The 17,237-nt window shown below is 38.2% G+C and overlaps 1 protein-coding gene across 1 annotated transcript; it reads left to right on the top strand.

The window, feature by feature from the left end:
• The first annotated feature begins 3,585 nt into the window (after positions 1-3,585).
• On the top strand, positions 3,586-9,309 carry MMP26 (matrix metallopeptidase 26). The gene is made up of 5 exons (XM_004389107.1): positions 3,586-3,684; positions 6,386-6,609; positions 7,607-7,755; positions 8,430-8,555; positions 9,050-9,309. Exons 1-5 carry the CDS (start codon positions 3,586-3,588, stop codon positions 9,307-9,309), a joined length of 858 nt encoding a protein of 285 aa, XP_004389164.1.
• Positions 9,310-17,237: the final 7,928 nt, after the last annotated feature.

Genomic DNA, 17,237 nt, shown 5'->3' with positions numbered 1-17,237 from the left:
TTGAGGATTTTTGCATCAATGTTCATGAGGGTTATTGGTGTGTAATTTTCTTTTTTTGTGGTGTCTTTGCCTGGTTTTGGTATCAGGGTTATGCTAGCTTCATAGAATGAGTTTGGGAGTATTCCATCATTTTCTATGCTCTGAAATACCTTTAGTAGTAATGGTGTTAACTCTTCTCTGAAAGTTTGGTAGAATTCTCCAGTGAAGCCATCCAGGCAAGGGCTTTTTTTGTTGTTGTTGTTGAGAGTTTTTTAATTACCTTTTCAATCTCTTCCTTTGTTGTAGGTTTATTTAGTTGTTCTACCTCTGTTAGTGTTAGTTAGGTAGGTATTGATTTTCTAGAAATTTGTCCATTTCCTCTCGGTTTTCAAATTTGTTAGAGGACAATTTTTCATAGTATTCTGTTATAATTCTTTTAATTTCAGTTGGATCTGTTGTGATATCACCCATCTCGTTTCTTCTATGGGTTATCTGCTTCCTCTCCTGTTTTTCTTTTGTCAGTTTGGCCAATGGTTTATCAATTTTGTTGATCTTTTCAAAGTACCAGCTTTTGGTCTTATTAACTCTTTCAATTGTTTTTCTAGTCTCTATTTCATTTAATTCTGCTCTAGTTCTTATTATTTCCTTTCTTCTGGCACCTGAGGTCTTTTTTTTACTGCTCTCTTTCTACTTGTTCCAGTTGTAGGGTTAATATTTTGATTATGACCCTTCTTTTTGGATGTGTGCATTTATTGCTATAAATTGATCTTTGAGCAGTGATTTTGCTGTGTCCCAGAGGTTCTGGTAGGATGTGTTTTCATTCTCCTTTGATTCTATGAATTTCTGTATTCCCTCTTGAGTTTCTTCTATTGAGCAAGGTGTTATTCAGTTTCCATGTGTTTGGTTTTCTTTTTCCTTGTTTTTTGTGTTGTTGATTTCTACTTTTATGGCTTTATGGTCAGGAAAGATGCTTTGTAATATTTTGATGCTTTGGATTTTGTTAAGACTTGCTTTATGACCTAATATGTGGTCTATTGTGGGGGATGTTCCAAGTACATTGTGAAAGAAATTATACCTGTGTGCTGTTGAGTGGAGTGTTTGGTATATGTATATGAGATCAAGTTGGTTGATTGTAGCAGTTAGCTCTTCCGTGTCTTTGTTGAGCTTCTTTCTGGATGTTCTATCCTTCACCGAAAGTGGTGTGTTGAAGTCTCCTACTACTATTGTGGAGCTGCCTATCTCTATTTTCAGTGCTATTAGAATTTGTTTTATGTATTTTGGGTACCTGTTGTTGGGTGATTAAATATTTATTATAGTTATGTCTTCCTGGTGTATTGATCCTTTAATCATTATATAGTGTCCTTCCTTAGCCTTTTTGGTGGATTTTACTTTAAAGTCTATTTTGTGAGAGATTAGTATTGCCACTCCTGCTCTTTTTTGAGTGTTGTTTGCTTGATATATTTTTTTCCATCCTTTGAGATTTAGTTTGTTTGTGTCTTTAAGTCTAAGGTGTGTCTCTTGTAGGCAGTATACAGACAGAACAGTATACAATCTGCCACTCTCTGTCTCTTCATTGGTGCATTTAGTCCATTTACATTCAGGGTAATTATTGATAGGTATGCGTTTAGTGCTGTCATTTTGATGTCTTTTTTTGTGTATTGTTCACAGTTTCTTTGTTCCCCTTAATTTTCTGTGCTGAGTTATTTTTCTTTATGTATTTTCTTCTCATCTTTTTCATTGTTGTTGATTTTGTGTTTGCTGAGATTTTATATTTTTCTAGTTTTTTATTTTGACCCATAAGATTGTTAGTTTCCTTTGTGGTTACCTTAATATTTACTCCTAGTTTTCTAAGTTTATACTAGTCTTTTATTTCTTTGTATTGCCTTGACTTCCACTCTATATGAAAAATCTATGTCTACATTTTTTAAGTCCTATTTTTTGGGTTGTAATGTTGTCACCTTTTGCATATTGATATCTCTGTTTTTCAATTTTCAATGTTTTAGCTTTGATGTATTTTTGTGACTTCCCTATCTAAGTCGATATCTGGTTCCTCTGTCCTGTATTCGTCCGTCTTGGGTATAATCTGTATTCCTCTGTCCTTGTATAATCAATTCACTTGTTTTTTCAGGTCTTTGTTGTAAGAGGGACATAGGAAGCCATCTGACTACTCCACCATCTTGGCCCTGCCTCTAAACTTTGTCTTTTTGAAGACTTGTTGTTAGCTGGTTTTGAGTCAGCAGCCGACTCATGGTGACCCCATGGGCAATGGGGGCAATGGAACAAACTGCTGCTTGGTCCTCACCATCCCCATATTTGGTTGCAGACCAGACCATTGTGATCTATAGGGTTTTTGTTGACTGATTTTCAGAATTAGGTTGCCAGACTTTTATTCCTAGTCTTAGTCTGAAAGTTCCACTGATACCTGTTTAGCATTAGCAACACTTAAGCCTTCAATGATAGTTGGTTGCTGGGTATAACTGGCATTGGTTGAGAATTGAATCCAGGTCTCCTGCATGGAAGGCAAGAATTCTACCACTGAGTCACCTGTGGTTGTTGGAGAATGAGCTTCTGTAGGGCAAGGAATGGGACTGCATCTGTTGACTCTGTGTCTTCCTCATAGGAGAGGCAATTTCAGGTCTGAGCGTCCAGCGTGTTCTCAATAAGGACTGGTGTTTGATGATCTTTTCTATCTCAATGTGTAGGGAAGTTTGTCTTTGCTTCAATTCCCATGTCCATGTGAACATATTGATTATAAAGAAGCTCTTATTAATTGTGAACTTACTGTGTACCAGGCCCAATGTTAAGCTTCAGTCTCCCATGATGTAAATAAAATGAGTTTACTTATTTTACGGGTAAAGAGACTGAGGCTTTATAGTGTTAAATAACTTGCTTAAAGTAGAACAGCTATTAGGTAGTAGAGTTAAAATTCATGCTCAGATCAACCTAATTTCAAAGCCCCTGAGCTGAAACTTTATGCTATATATACATATGTCTCTCTCAACTTATTGTCAATGCTTTATTTTCTCCAACATACAGGTATGAACATGAATGACCTATATCTAATTATTCTTAGATCTCTTCTGTAACATCTCAGAGATTTTTATACTCTAATCTGTGTCTTTACAACAGTGGACGCCATTCTCTTCCTCAATTCCATTCGCTCTTCTCTCTTTAGCTTCTGGAGCAAGATACTTTTCTCTGACTGGTAAAGGGATTATTCTATACATAAAACTGTAATAAATAATTCATATGTCTCCTGTAACTTTTTTGTTTTTCCTCCGAATTTTAACTAAAGTGTCCTCTTACGTGCTGAGACTTCTCAGTAGTTCCTTAACCAAGAATATGGCTTGGGATCCTGAGGGCCATCAGATGTGAGATAAGAATGAGGAAGAATAAATCCTGTGACTGCGCTCATCACCCTGGTATGCTGGCCACTCTGCCCTCAACCGTACACTGGCAATGACAACACTCACTGATCCGGAGAGAGGGAGGGGGAGAGGGAGACCTAGCAGCATGAGTCACTGGGTGTTGCTGGCATTGCTATAAAGGTCCCAGGATCTCTGTTGGGTACACATATTTAGACAGGGTGAAGAGTGAGCATTTGCAATGCTGCTTGCCGTCTTAAAATTTACACTCTTTCTGCCCTGGTGCCTTGCTCTCCCAGTGCCTCCAACTACAGACCTTAAAGGATGGGACTTTGTTAAGGTAGGTGTGCTCATCAGGGCCACATTATCTCATTATGACTTTCATGGACCCTAGCCACTTCTTTGCCTTCATGGATCCTTCTTTGTTTATATATATACGACTGTGTTGTATTAAAATAAACATATTAATATCACATATTTAAATATTTTCTTCAATCTAAAAACTCATACTTTATTCTAATTTTCAAGAAATTAAAAAAATTTTATGGGTCCCTAAAATTATTGTTGGCCCTAAGCACTGTATCCATTGTGTGTAATGGATAGGTCATCCCCAGCACTCATCTCCCGCCAGGTTTGCCTTTTATATGGCATGTAGGGAGAACACAGATGGGATGTCCGGATCTGTGAGTCTGTAAGGTGGTGAGGGATCAGGGAAGATTATTCAGATGGGTTAATAGACCTTACTATTGACCAGGAAATCTCCCAAACTGTTCACCACATCCTTTCAATTCCTCAAGAACGTCTACATTTTTTCTAAACCTCTAAAGTGGCTGAAATACCTAAAAATCCTGACTACAGATTTCAGTTATGCACTTTGTAGCTGTTCAGAGATTCAGTTCAATTTCTGCTAATATTTAGTCCAGAAAAATATGGTATATCATTTGCCTCAAAGCACCTAGGTTTGCTGATAATAAAATAAAGGTATAAGAATGTAGAATTTACACGCAAATAACAGCGAGAGCCCACTATGGTGTATTATTCAATTAGATAGCCATGACTTGCTCTGGGTGACTAAATTTGTGTGCTAGACAGGCAAAAGCATTATATAACTTTTGTGGTATCTCTGCCTTGAGTCTAAGCTTTTGTAACGATTTCATATTGAAGCTGCCTAGTATGAAATGGCTAATGCTCAGTCCTCTCCCTACCTGAAATTTGTGTACCTAACACTGAACTGAAGGGATTTATAGCTAGAATTAGAGACATCCAGTGACTTATGCTTCTGAGTTCCCCTCCCTCATTGGATCAGGGCTTTAGTCTCTATATTAAGTCAAATTGTGATACCTACGTCAAATCCAAGTTGATTCAACATATCTCAAGGTTCCATACCTCTGCAGTAGGTCATAGTTCTATAACCTAAGCAGAAGCAGTGCTGATTTGCCCAAGTCCTGGGAAAATTTGGGCCATCAATTTGTTCTCTTATGTTGCTCTTATCAAACTGTCCTTGTTGAATCAGTTTAGCAACAACTTAGGAATCATGATGATCTTGAGCTGGCCTCTCTAGGCCTCTTTGAGGTTTCCCAGAGCAGGTGGCAGATCCTCTGGGAAACGTCACTACTTTGCAGTATTCCAGAGACAGCTATTTTTATTTTATTCTGTGTAAATGGCACTCTCTGGAATAGTGTTACATACAACTTGTTCAACATACCTAGTGGCCCTGTCTGGGCAAAGTAACATTGCAAACTCCACTGGATGAAGGTGTAAAGCAAGGTGATTGGGTTGCCTGTGGTATGTGGGGTGGGCCAATGATTCATAGTAAAGGCCTTTCAGTGATTATGCCCTGGGTGGCCTATTTTCTTCAGACCTGTAATGAAGACAGGAGTGGGGGAAACTGCTTGGATCAATGAACCACTAAATGCCTGATCAATGAATAGAGGCCAATAATTACAAAATTCTAACACAAAAATTCTATTTGGGTGGCTCTTTGAAAATTGTTACCAGTTACATGGTTTTTTTGTCTACAATCTGAATTTAAAAAAGAAAAAAATAACCTAGCACAAAAATTATCTCTTCACATAAAAAGCCATTTCTATAAAAGGAACACATTTTTTCCCAGATACTAGCTTTAGTAGAGTTATTATAATTACGTATTCCATTTTCAGAGTTTCCTGAAATTTAGGGTAAAAAGAGAAATATTTGTGTTCTTTAATTGTTGTTATCTAATCAAATAAATCATACTAGTTCTTATAGCTATTTTTTGTGTTAAACTCTAAAAGTATAGGGGGACTAGCGGGACAAAGTAGACCATTCCTTTAGTTGCAGGTTTATACTAAATGAAAAATCAATGGGTTTACATGAAGCACTATCATAAGAACTGTAGGATAGACCAAGCTGTAAAAGACAAGGGTATTTCCATCACAGTACTTTCAATCTAGCTAGCATTCAAAGATACATATAGAACACAAGACTATAATTCAAGTTGATACTTTTCTCAGAAGTTGAAATTGAGTAGGTTGGACTGTATAGGAAGTCATTGGAGACAAGGAGTAGATGATGAATGTACTCTTTAAAGTTATTTTAATGGCATAGAATTAAATGGATTGGGCATTGCAAAATCAGTCAAATTCTATGTTGTAGGAGTCACAGATTCTGTTCTGACTGAGAAAACTTGGGTCAGTCAGAAAGCTCAGAGGCCATCTTCTCCGGGCAATGCCCGTCTTATATCCTCATGCCCTTCATCCTTGGAAGTCTCTGTCCTGGAACTTGGATGCTTTATTTTTGGAGAATTTTTTTACCTGGTTTCCTAAGTCATTTGTATTCTCTCATCATCTGTGTTTAATATTATCTTTACAGTGACATGAATAAACAGGGATGGTTGACATTATTTGACTGAGAACAAGAGGATTAAGAATGCCAGATAGTCAAAGCACTGTCCCTCTCGTGCCCTCAAATGAAGCTTTGCCCTGGGTTATTGATACTATGGGTACTTTGGGTCTGCCTTTATTATCTCTAAGTATTCACCCCTTTGCTGTCTCTTACTTCAGGACTATTTCCATCGCTTTTTCATGACCAAGAAGGAGTCACCACTCCTTACCCAGGGAGAACAGATACGGTTCCTGCAGCAGTTCTTCAGTCTGAACGTGACAGGCCTACTAGACAAGCAGACACTGGCTGTGCTGCACCAACCCCGCTGTGGGGTACCTGATGTGGCTTACTACTCTGTCTCTCCAGAAAGACCTAAATGGAATGAGCACACTCTGACCTACAGGTAATTGTTGTTAAGGCCTGGAGGGATGTGCGGAGTGGTTATGTCCAAAGACTTCCTCAGTGTCCCACTTGGGCTATCCCTACTGTCTTTTGCTTTCCCTACCAGTCCCTCTAAAGCCCAAAATCTCCCTCAGAGAAGTTGGTTCTACAAGTTCTCATTTTTTCTTCCTCAAATCAAGCTTTAGAATGTGGAGCTAACCTCTATTCTTATTGAAGTAGGTTGTATATTTTTCCTGTCACCATTCTCAATACTAGCAGTAAACAATAGAAAAAAAAAACACCCTTACTTTGCATATTTTTCCTCCGTAAATATCTATCTTCTATGAATCCACTGGAGCCGTGGTGGTGCAGGGTTAAGAGCTACAACGGCTGCTAACCAAAAGGTCAGCAGTTTGAATCCACTAGCTGCTCTTTGGAAACCATATGGGACAGTTCTACTCTGTCCTATAGAGTTGCTATGAGTCGGAATCTACTCAACAGCAAGTTTTTTTTTTTTAATGAACCCATTATTCTTCTTTTAAGTAAATAATCTATTTTTTCCTAGTTTGAGTGTGTGTATGTATTTAGGGTATGATTTTGAAACATTGTTCCCTGCCTAGGTTACTCTGTTAAGGCTCTAAAACATATTTGAGACATCCAAAGCAAAACAGTACTAAACTATATAGCACACTATTCATTTAAATTGAATTCACATAATTTTTCCCCCGCTTAATTTTCACAATCACCCTGTAGGGCAGTGGTTCTCAAACTTTAGTTAATGTAAGAATAAGATGGTTCTTATTGATTTTTTTAGAAGTCTATGTGTTTCATTTGCTGTCTAAATGTGTTTCATTCCTGGGTTTCTGATTCAGTTAGTCCAGTATTAACTCAATTTTACAGAAGAGAAAAAATAGGCTTAACAATTTAAGCAATTTGTCTGAAAGTACAGTCACTCATTTTTAAAGCTAGGATAATTCCCATAACTCTGGGTTATTCCACCTAAAGATTCCTTCTCTCAGGATTATCAATTACCCATATGGTTTGAAGACATCCACAGTGAAAGATATTATGCATGCAGCAGTTTCCATCTGGAGCAGTGTGACCCCCTTGGTCTTTGAGCAAGTGGAGCATCAAGATGCAGACATCAAGATTTCTTTCTGGACCTTGGGTAAGAACTGGTAGGGGAGGGAGGACATGGCATTCCATGTTAAAGGGCAAAGAGTCCCTCTCCATAAACAAAAACCCAGCCCACATTGGCCAGCTTCTTAAAAACAAACACACACAAAAGAAATCATGCAAAGCAGTTATGGGAATCAATCAGTCTATAATACAGGAAAGATATTTTTAGTTCAGGGTAGCAGTAGGTAGGAGGGAGGGTGCACTGTGACTGTGAACAGATGAGAGAGGAGGAATTGCACATATTCTTATCAAAAGGGAGCTGTGAAACCCTCAAAGGTGTTGAAATGCTATTTGAAGTGATCTCATCTTTTTATAAAAATTGGCAGAGTTTAAATTTCCTTTCCTCCATTCCCTCCCATTTTGGGAAGAGATTTTTGTGTCTAACCTGTAAATTTCATTCAGTCTCTGTCATATAACCCATTTCTCTGTTACCACAGACGATGGAGTGCAGTTAGATTTTTGTCCTACCGCATTCCTTTGCTATGAATCAGAATCTACTCAATGGCACAAAACAACTATTCCTTTGCATAGATGGTGCCTTAGCCCTTCCTCAACCCCTCCACCCAGATGCACAGTACCCTCAAGCACTGAAAGTTAGTTATAATCACCCCTGTCCCTAGCCTCCCTGCCCTCATTGTGACCATAGCTATCTGTCCTTCACAGCTCATGGAGATGGTTTGCCCTTTGACGGACCAGGTGGTGTTTTAGGCCATGCTTTTTTCCCACATTCTGAGACTCCAGGAGTTGTCCACTTTGATAAGGATGAACATTGGTCAACGTCATACAGGGGTAAAGATTCTGTCTGATGGGAGGGTAAGAACTGCCTGGGGGGCTGGGGGTAGTGGTTGATGGTCTCCATTCAGATCTGGGATACAGTAAGAAGGAGAAAGGAAGGATTCAGAGTGGTCAGGGTGAGTCGGGAAGAGTTTGCTGAGGATTAGGTTCTCCTGTATGAGTGGGGTGAGGTAGGGTCATTTATGAACACAGATGCTCTTATAATAAACAAATCCTCATTTGTGCTTTTTTCTTTCCTTCTTTCTCTGCTTCCATTTATCCATTTCTCAATTCTCTCCATGCTTCTTCTTCACTTTCAGTTTCTCTCTCTCTATATTTAGCTATCCGGATTCACACTTATCCTCTTTCCCTCCCTGCTTATCTTTTCTTCCCTCTATTTGTTATTTCCTCCATTCCTGTTCTCTCCTTTCTTCTCCTTTCTTTCTCACACACCCTCTCCCTTCCCTACTCATAGATATTTTTTTTTCCTTTTGTATGCATCCTTCTAGGGATTAATCTATTCCTGGTTGCTACTCATGAGCTAGGTCACACTCTGGGCCTGTATCACTCTGGGAATCCAAACTCCATAATGTACCCCACCTATGAGTACAAGGACCCCAGAACCTTCCACCTCAGTCTTGAAGATATCCGAAGAATCCAACACTTGTATGGTCTGTGCCTGTGGGAAGGAAGGGGATCTGGGCAGGAAATTGCACTTGGAATTTACTCATTTTTTCCTACTATCCTCACAGGGAGAAAAAGAACATGATTTTCTAAAATGCCCTAATGCTGGTACAGAGACTCACTCAACCTGGTCTTTCCATGGCTTCTTTAGAGGAACAAAGAACTCATGGCATTAAAGCAGCCTTGGGAACTGCTAGAATTGAGTCCTAAAGAAGGGCACCTAGTCAGGATAGCTGAGCCAATCTCAGAACATTTCTGGGTCACAATAAAGATGATTGATTTTAAAAGTAATTTTTGTTCTCACTATTTGGTGTATTTAAGCATTTGATATGTCCAACCCCTGTGATCAAGGAAAGAGAAAAGAATGTACTAGAGTGGGGAACTCGAGCAAAGATAGCCATTGAACTCTAGAGTTAGCTGCAAGATAACAAAATATTAGAAATAAACCTTTTGTGAGTTACTACCGCATGGGTAGAGTTTAAGGAATGTTATCATTTATGCTATGTTTAAAATTGCAGCTATAAGAAACCAACTGTTAGACTTGATGATTTATCCACTTATTAGCTGAAATGTTTAAAAAATATAATTTATAATTAAAAATGTCTACACAAATAGTTTCAAAAATGACAAAAATGGAAATTTGAATTGTCCTATAAGTCTTAACTATCAAAGCTCTCATTAAAAACCACTCCTATATGACACCTCCTTAGCAAACCAGAAATAGAAATACCATACAATCCAGCAATCCCACTCCTAGGAATATATCCTAGAGGAATAAGAGATGTCACACAAATAGGCATATGCACACTCATGTTCATTGCAGCATTATTCATAACACCAAAAAGATGGAAACAACCTAAGTGCCCATCAACAGATGAATGATAAACAAGTTATGGTACACACACACAATGTAATACTATGAAACTGTAAAGAACAATGATGAATCTGTAAAACATCTCACAATGTGGATGAATCTGGAGGGCATTATGCTGAGTGAAATAAGTCAATCACAAAAAGACGAATATTGTATGAGACCACTATTATAAAAACCCAAGAAAGGGCTTACATACAGAAAGTAAACAATTTTTGATGGTTACAAAGGAGGGGAGGGATGGGGAGGGGAAGCCACCAACTAGATAGTAGACAAGTGTTAACTTTGGTGAAAGAAAAGACAATACACAATAAAGGGTAGGTCAGCACAACTTGACCAAGGCAAAGCCATAGAAGCATGCTAGACACATCCAAAAACCTTGAGCCATCAAAGTAATGGGGATGAGGGCTAGGGAACATGGTCTTGGGGGCATGGCATAACATAGTTCATAAAGAAAATGTTCAACATCCTACTTTAGAGAGTACTGTCTGGGGTCTCAAAAGGTTGTGAGTGGCCATTTAAAATACATCTATGGATCCCATCACATTTAGAGCAAAGGAGAATGAAGAAAACCAAAGACACAAGGAAAATATCAGTTCAAAGGACTAATGGACCACATGAAACACACTTTCCACCAGCCTGAGCCCAGAAGAACTAGATGGTGCCCTGCTAGCACCACTGACCACTCTCATACAGATCACAGTAGAGGATTCCTTACAGACAGGGAGAAAAATGTGGAACATATTTCAGATTCACAGAAAAAGACTAAACGTACTGGTCTGATAGGGACTGGAAAAACCTCAGAGACTATGGGTCCTGACACCCTGCTAACTTAGAAATGAAGCTACTCCCTAAGTCTACCTTTCAGCCAAAGATTAGATAGGCCTATAAAACAAATATGTAGCCCTAGTGGGGAGTGGTTAAGAGCTTGGCTGCTAACCAAAAGGTAAGCAGTTCAAATTCAAGAGCTGCTCCTTGGAAACCCTGTGTGGCAGTTCTACTCTGTCCTACAGGGTCGCTATGAGTCAGAACTAACTTGATGACACCTAACAACAACAACAACATAAAACAAATAATAACACTTAATTCAACAAAGTATACGAGAGCAAACGGACAACATCCGCCCAAAAGCAAATAGGAGAAGGCAGGAAGGGGCAGGAAAACTGGACAAATGGACACGGGTAACCTGAGGTGTAAAGGGAAAGTGGTAGTGTGCTGATGCATTGTGGGGATTGCAACCAATTTTACAAAACAATTTTTGTATAAGGTTTTGAATGAGAAACTAATTTGCTGTCTAAACGTAAAAAGACATTAAAAAAAAAAAACATTGCTATATGTCCGTTTAATAAAGAAATCATGACAACACATATACAGGCAGTCCCTGAGTTATGAAGGTACAACTTATGTACAACCTGTGGTTACGAACCAATCCCTGAAAAGCCTATTATATTAAAAATTTGAGGTACGTACAATGCTTCATAATAACAAACGGGAGCTACTTTGCATCGAACATCAAAACATTATTATATTTATTCCTATGTTACTATACTAAAGATGTTTTAGTGTATCTAGAAGTGTCTCTTTAATGTTTTTTTATACAGGTACACCATATACTATATACTAAGACAAACATTTGACTAACTGATGTTAGATAGGAACTGTACCTAACTGTTTTGACTTATGTACAAATTCGACATAAAGACAAACTTAGGAACAGATCTCGTTCTTAATCTGGGGACTACTTGCACAAAATCTTCTAGAGGAAAAAATAAAAAGAAATATTTCTTAAATTATTTTTCAGCTCTGCATGACCTTAATAACAAAACATGACAAAGATATTATAAGTAAGAAAAATTTTAAGCCATTCTCACTAAAGAACATAAAAAGTATTAGCAAATCAAATCTGGCAATAAATAAGGGGGAGTAACCCACTTGGCTTTATTCCAGAAAAGCAATGTTTATATAGCATTTAAAAATAAATCAATATAATTCATCACATTGACAGGATAATGAAGGAAAATTATATGCCCATCTGACTGGATTCAGAAAATATTTTATAAAATTGAGCATCTTTTGTTGATAAAAAACTCTTAGTAAATGAGCAATAGAAGGGAACAATATTTTCTGTAAAGGTAGTTACAAATAATCCTATAGCAAATATGCTTAATGGTCAAAAGTTGAAAACTCTACCTGTGTGGTCTGTAATGAGACAAGAATGCTACTTTCATCACTTCTGCCCAACATTTTACTGTAGGTTTTAGCCAATTAAAAAAAAAGCAGTAAATATAATCAAGATATAAAGTTGAAAAGAAGTGGGAAAGAAACTGGCATTACTTACAGAGACATGATTTGCTAAAAATAAGGCCTAAAGAGTCTACAGATCACCTATTAGAAATAAAAGTAAGTTTATCAGTTTTTTGGAAAAAGATAAAAATATAAATTGATTTTATTTTTATATACCAGTTGCAAAGATTTTTAAAAAGAAAAATTATAAGTACTATTTACATTAGCATAAATTAATAGCAAATATGTAAGAATGAGTCTATTTTGCAATATATTACACAATATTTCTACACAGAAAACCATAAAATAATATTGAGAAAAAATTTAAAAGACCTATATTCTTGGATTGCAAGATTTGGTCTTCTAAATATTTCAAATCCCCAAATTGATCTATAGATTCAATACACTCTCAATAAAAGTCCAAGAATATATCTTAATGGGAACTGATAATCTATTTTTAAATTTATAAACACAAAGAGGTAGGCTAAGTAAGCTATCAATTTAAAAAAATATATATATACTGGAAGGCCATGCTCCGTGCTAAGCACAGTGGGAACAGTGATGAACTAGAAAATGTTTTTTGCCTTTACAGTGCTTGTATGGAGCTTTGAATACTGTTCTTGCTTAATATAAATAGCTACTAAGCAAATGAATAATGAGCAATCCTGTTCTCTGGGAAGTGGTAAATGCCTATAACAGGGCCCTCACTACACTTCATTACCATGTTTTCTAGGGATGCCACTAATAAAGGCTAAAATTTCAATATTCTTGTGAGTCAGAATAGTTTTCATGAGTTCATTCTCTTATGTCCATTTGAGAAGTGAAAATTGTAACACTTGAAAGAAAGAACTGAGAGTGGTAGATGGAAATAGGGACATAGTTGTATAATTTCCAGGATAGTGATTTCTATAATTCCCAGGATTGTGATCATATGCCCTTCGCACAGCTGTAGTGCATGCTGTTTACTTTCCCTTCATCTCTGGAGATCTTGCAGACTCTGACGCAGATCCCTAACTATATGACCCAGGAAAAACTGGGGGTATTAAGAGTTGGCCCCTGGCCTTGTTCTGACTCATGATATTGAGATTCTCCGTCTTCTCTTTCCACAGGTGTAGTCAATTTGATTCCTGTGTATTCCGTCTGGTGAGGTCTGCTTGTATAGTTGCTGTTTATGTTGTTGAAAAAAGGTATTTGCAATGAAGAAGCCGTTGTCCTTGCAAAATTCTATCATGCTGTCTCCTGAGTCATTTCTATCACAAAGGCCATATTTTTCAGCTACTAATCCTCCTTCTTTGTTTCCAGTTTTTGCATTCTAATCACCAGTAATTACCAGTATATCTTGATGGCATGTTTGATCAATTTCTGACAGCAGAAGTTGGTAAAAAATCTTCAATTTCTTCACCTTTGGCATTAGAGGTTGGTGCGTAAGTTTGAATAACGGAGGTATTAACTAGTCTTCCTTGTAGGTGTATGGATATTATTCTATCACTGGCAGCGTTGCACTTCAGAATAGATCCTGAAATGTTCTTTTTGATGTTGAATGAGATGTCATTCCTCTTCGTTTGTCATTCCAGCATAGTAGACCATATAATTGTCCAATTCAAAATGGCCAATACCAGTCCATTTCAGCTCACTAATGCTTAAGATACTGATTTTTATGCCTTCTATTTCATTTTTGACCATTTCCAATTTTCCTAGATTCATACTTTGTACATCCATGTTCTGATTATTAATGAATGTTTGCAGTTGTTTCTTCTCATACTGAGTTGTACCACTTCAGCAAATGAAGATTCTGAAAGCTTGACTCCATCTACATCATTAAGGTGGACTCTACTTTGAGGAGGAAGCGCTTCACCAGTCGTGTTTTGAGTGCCTTCCAACCTGAGGGTCATCTTCCAGTAGTATATCAAACAATGTTCCACTGTTATTCATAAGATTTTCACTGGTCAATTTTTTTGGAAGTAGATCACCAGGTCCTTCTTCCTAGTTTGCCTTAGTCTGAAAGCTCCACTGAAACCTGTTCACCATGGGTGACCCTGCTGGTATTTGAAATCATGGTGGCATAGCTTCCAGCATTACAGCAACTCACAGGCCACCACAGTACAACAAAGTGACAGATGAGTGGTGGATACAATTTATACAGAGTGGAAAAATGGGTGCCATCCTCTGTGTGAACAATTTTGAAATTTATGACACATCATAATTCCATGCTCTAATCTTCTTTACTAATATTAACACAGACTGGTAAGTGGAAGATAGTTTTTGAAGACTGCACCCATGGAGCTAGAGAGGCTGGAAGTATATGGTTTCATCCTCAGTGGTTGTCCCTTAATTTCTTGGAAGCGCTGAATGTGTGACATGATTTTCTTCATGCCTCTGCCCTTGGGAACAGTCTTGTCATCACTCTTAGTCTCTTTCTATTATTTCCCTTTAAACTTCACTGTAGTTAAAATGTATTAAGATAAAGAAAGAACCATAAAGATAATTATTAATGACACAGAAACAGAGTCAGAAGAAAACGAACAGAGATTAGACAACCCTATGTGACTGAAAAAAAGTGAAAGACAGATATGACAAATGGGTCAGAGAGAAAAATATGAAAGTGGAAGTATAAACTAGGGATATTCATGCCTGTCCTAACTTCAAATCAAGGCCTACCATTAAAGTTTCCTGAAAATTTTAATCCACACATAGAGGATGCAGAGAAGAGAGAAAGACAATTCTAAAGAATGGTGATCCACTTTATTTCCTCCAACTTCTCTGAGGATTGAAGAAAATGTGATATATACCATGGGTGGAATTTTTTTTTTTTTTTTTTTTGAAGCATGGAACAATTGCCTAGCATAAGGTGAGGGAAAATACTCCACTGTGGGCACAATATTACAATATTATCAGAGTATGCGTGTGTTATACATAGTTCCTATTTAATGCCTACAGTGCTTTGATGAGCTTAGCTTTAGAACAAGGAAGAAGAACAAAAGTTTCTGAGTGAAGAAGAAGATAAAAGAAAGTCAGAAACTTTGGTAGATGTTGAAGACTATAGATAAAAATGTTGTTGAGGGTAAAAAAAAAAAAATTAAATGAGCTAAATAAGTATTCAGCCTCATAGGTGTAGAACATGGTGAATAGCTGACTGCTTTATCCAAGGCAAGGACCCCAATTAAAGTTCAATTTAGGAGAATTCTGACAAAATGGAAGTCTAGGCAGAAGCACCACGCCATCCCTCCACAGCAAAGATCTGAAAAACTAAGCCGAACAGAGAAAACAACAATCCTGAAACCCTAAAACATCAAATGAAGAGATAAAGAACTCAGCCAAGCACCAAATGGAGTGAGAAAACTGACAGAGAATGGAGAGCGAGGAGAGATTCATGCAGAGGTCCCCTATCATCTCAGTGCGGATCCACCATCTTGGGCTCCTATCGGAGACCAGCAAACAGGGGGTAAGAGAAAGCAGCTTCACGGAGCTTCCAATGGGAGACAAAACAACCATTAATTTCTGATATATGCTTTCCAACCCCCCACCCTTCTTCACCCCCACTCGGTCTCCTCTGCTTCCCGCAGCCACAATCTTTTGTCTGGGAAGCACTGGCCGCTTGGATTCCACCCACCCACGGGCTGGTTCTCTGAGTGCCATTTGTTGGCTACTGGTGTTGCTTTCTTCTGCTTCTTTTGCTTTCTTCCTTACCTCTCACCACCTCCCCCTCCTTTCACTCAAATACCTGGCTCTGTGTGCCATCTTTGCTTCCTACTGAGGGACTGCAGAGCTCTGTTTGATTGTGGAGCTGCTTCCTGGTCTGGGCTGCCGCGCTGGTGGGATCCCAGGGCTTTTGTTCATTTGTTTGTTTTGAATTGTTTGTTTATTTTCTTTTCCTTTTCTTGAGTGGGAAGCCCGTTCTTGCCAGGCAGTGCTGCATGGCTTGGAAACTACCCCCTTGGCTTTCACAGACATGCAGAGGGATCCCTGAGAGCATTTCTTTCTTCGCTGGTTTTTTTTCTTTTTTTTCTGTTTTTTTGAGGGCTTTTCTTGTTCTTTTTTTTTAATTTTTCTTTTCCCTTTTTGTCTTTCTTCATTACTCAGTTTCTCATCTCTCTATATTTTCCTTCTCTTTCTGTTTCCTGAATACCTGGTGTTGTATACCTCTACGCCTTCTAGCCAGGCTGTACTGCAACACCTAACAACTTCCCCAGAACTCATAGCCTCACTGGTGCGATCCCTGGGAACTTTGCTGTTCTTTCCCCTTTCCAATTTTTATTTATTCATTCTTTTATTTCCTTTTTCTTCTTCCTCTTCCCCTTTTTGTTTTTCTCCATTTCATAGTCTCTCATCTCTCCACTCCAACGGCAAGCTCCCCTAGAATTCTTTTTTGTTTGTTTGTATGTTTTTGGCTCCTGTTCCTCTCTCCTCTCTCCCATATCCATCTTAGCTCTACACATAACAATCTCCCCACTGCATCCTGCCTACCTGCACCATGCGCTTGACATCACACCACCAAGCAGCACAGGCACGGCCTACTGGAACCTGCCCTGCAGTGATTATTGACCTGCCCTGGTGGCTGTAGTAAGTGCCACAAACAACCTGTCCCAGTAACTCCTCTTCAGCTAGACCTGCCCTGCCGTACCGTATCTGAGTAAATGACCCTGCCAACTGGAGAAGGAGGTGAAAAGTATTGTGCCCACAGATGAGCAAACAACAAAGAACACAGAGCCTGCCTGCTCAGACATTGACAAATTAAAAAAAAAGGGATGAAACAAACAAATCTACAATCAGTAAATGAGAAAAATAACTACTGAATTCCCCGAAGACAGAAGACAATATCAAAACATTTACAAAAACAGGACAGGATGGTTCCAGTAGGC

The sequence above is a fragment of the Trichechus manatus genome, unplaced genomic scaffold (genome assembly GCF_000243295.1).
Source record: "Trichechus manatus latirostris isolate Lorelei unplaced genomic scaffold, TriManLat1.0 scaffold00232, whole genome shotgun sequence".
Classification (NCBI taxonomy): Eukaryota; Metazoa; Chordata; class Mammalia; order Sirenia; family Trichechidae; genus Trichechus; species Trichechus manatus.
The sequence above is the reverse complement of the archived record's forward strand: the minus strand, read 5'-3'. Positions and strand labels throughout refer to the sequence as shown.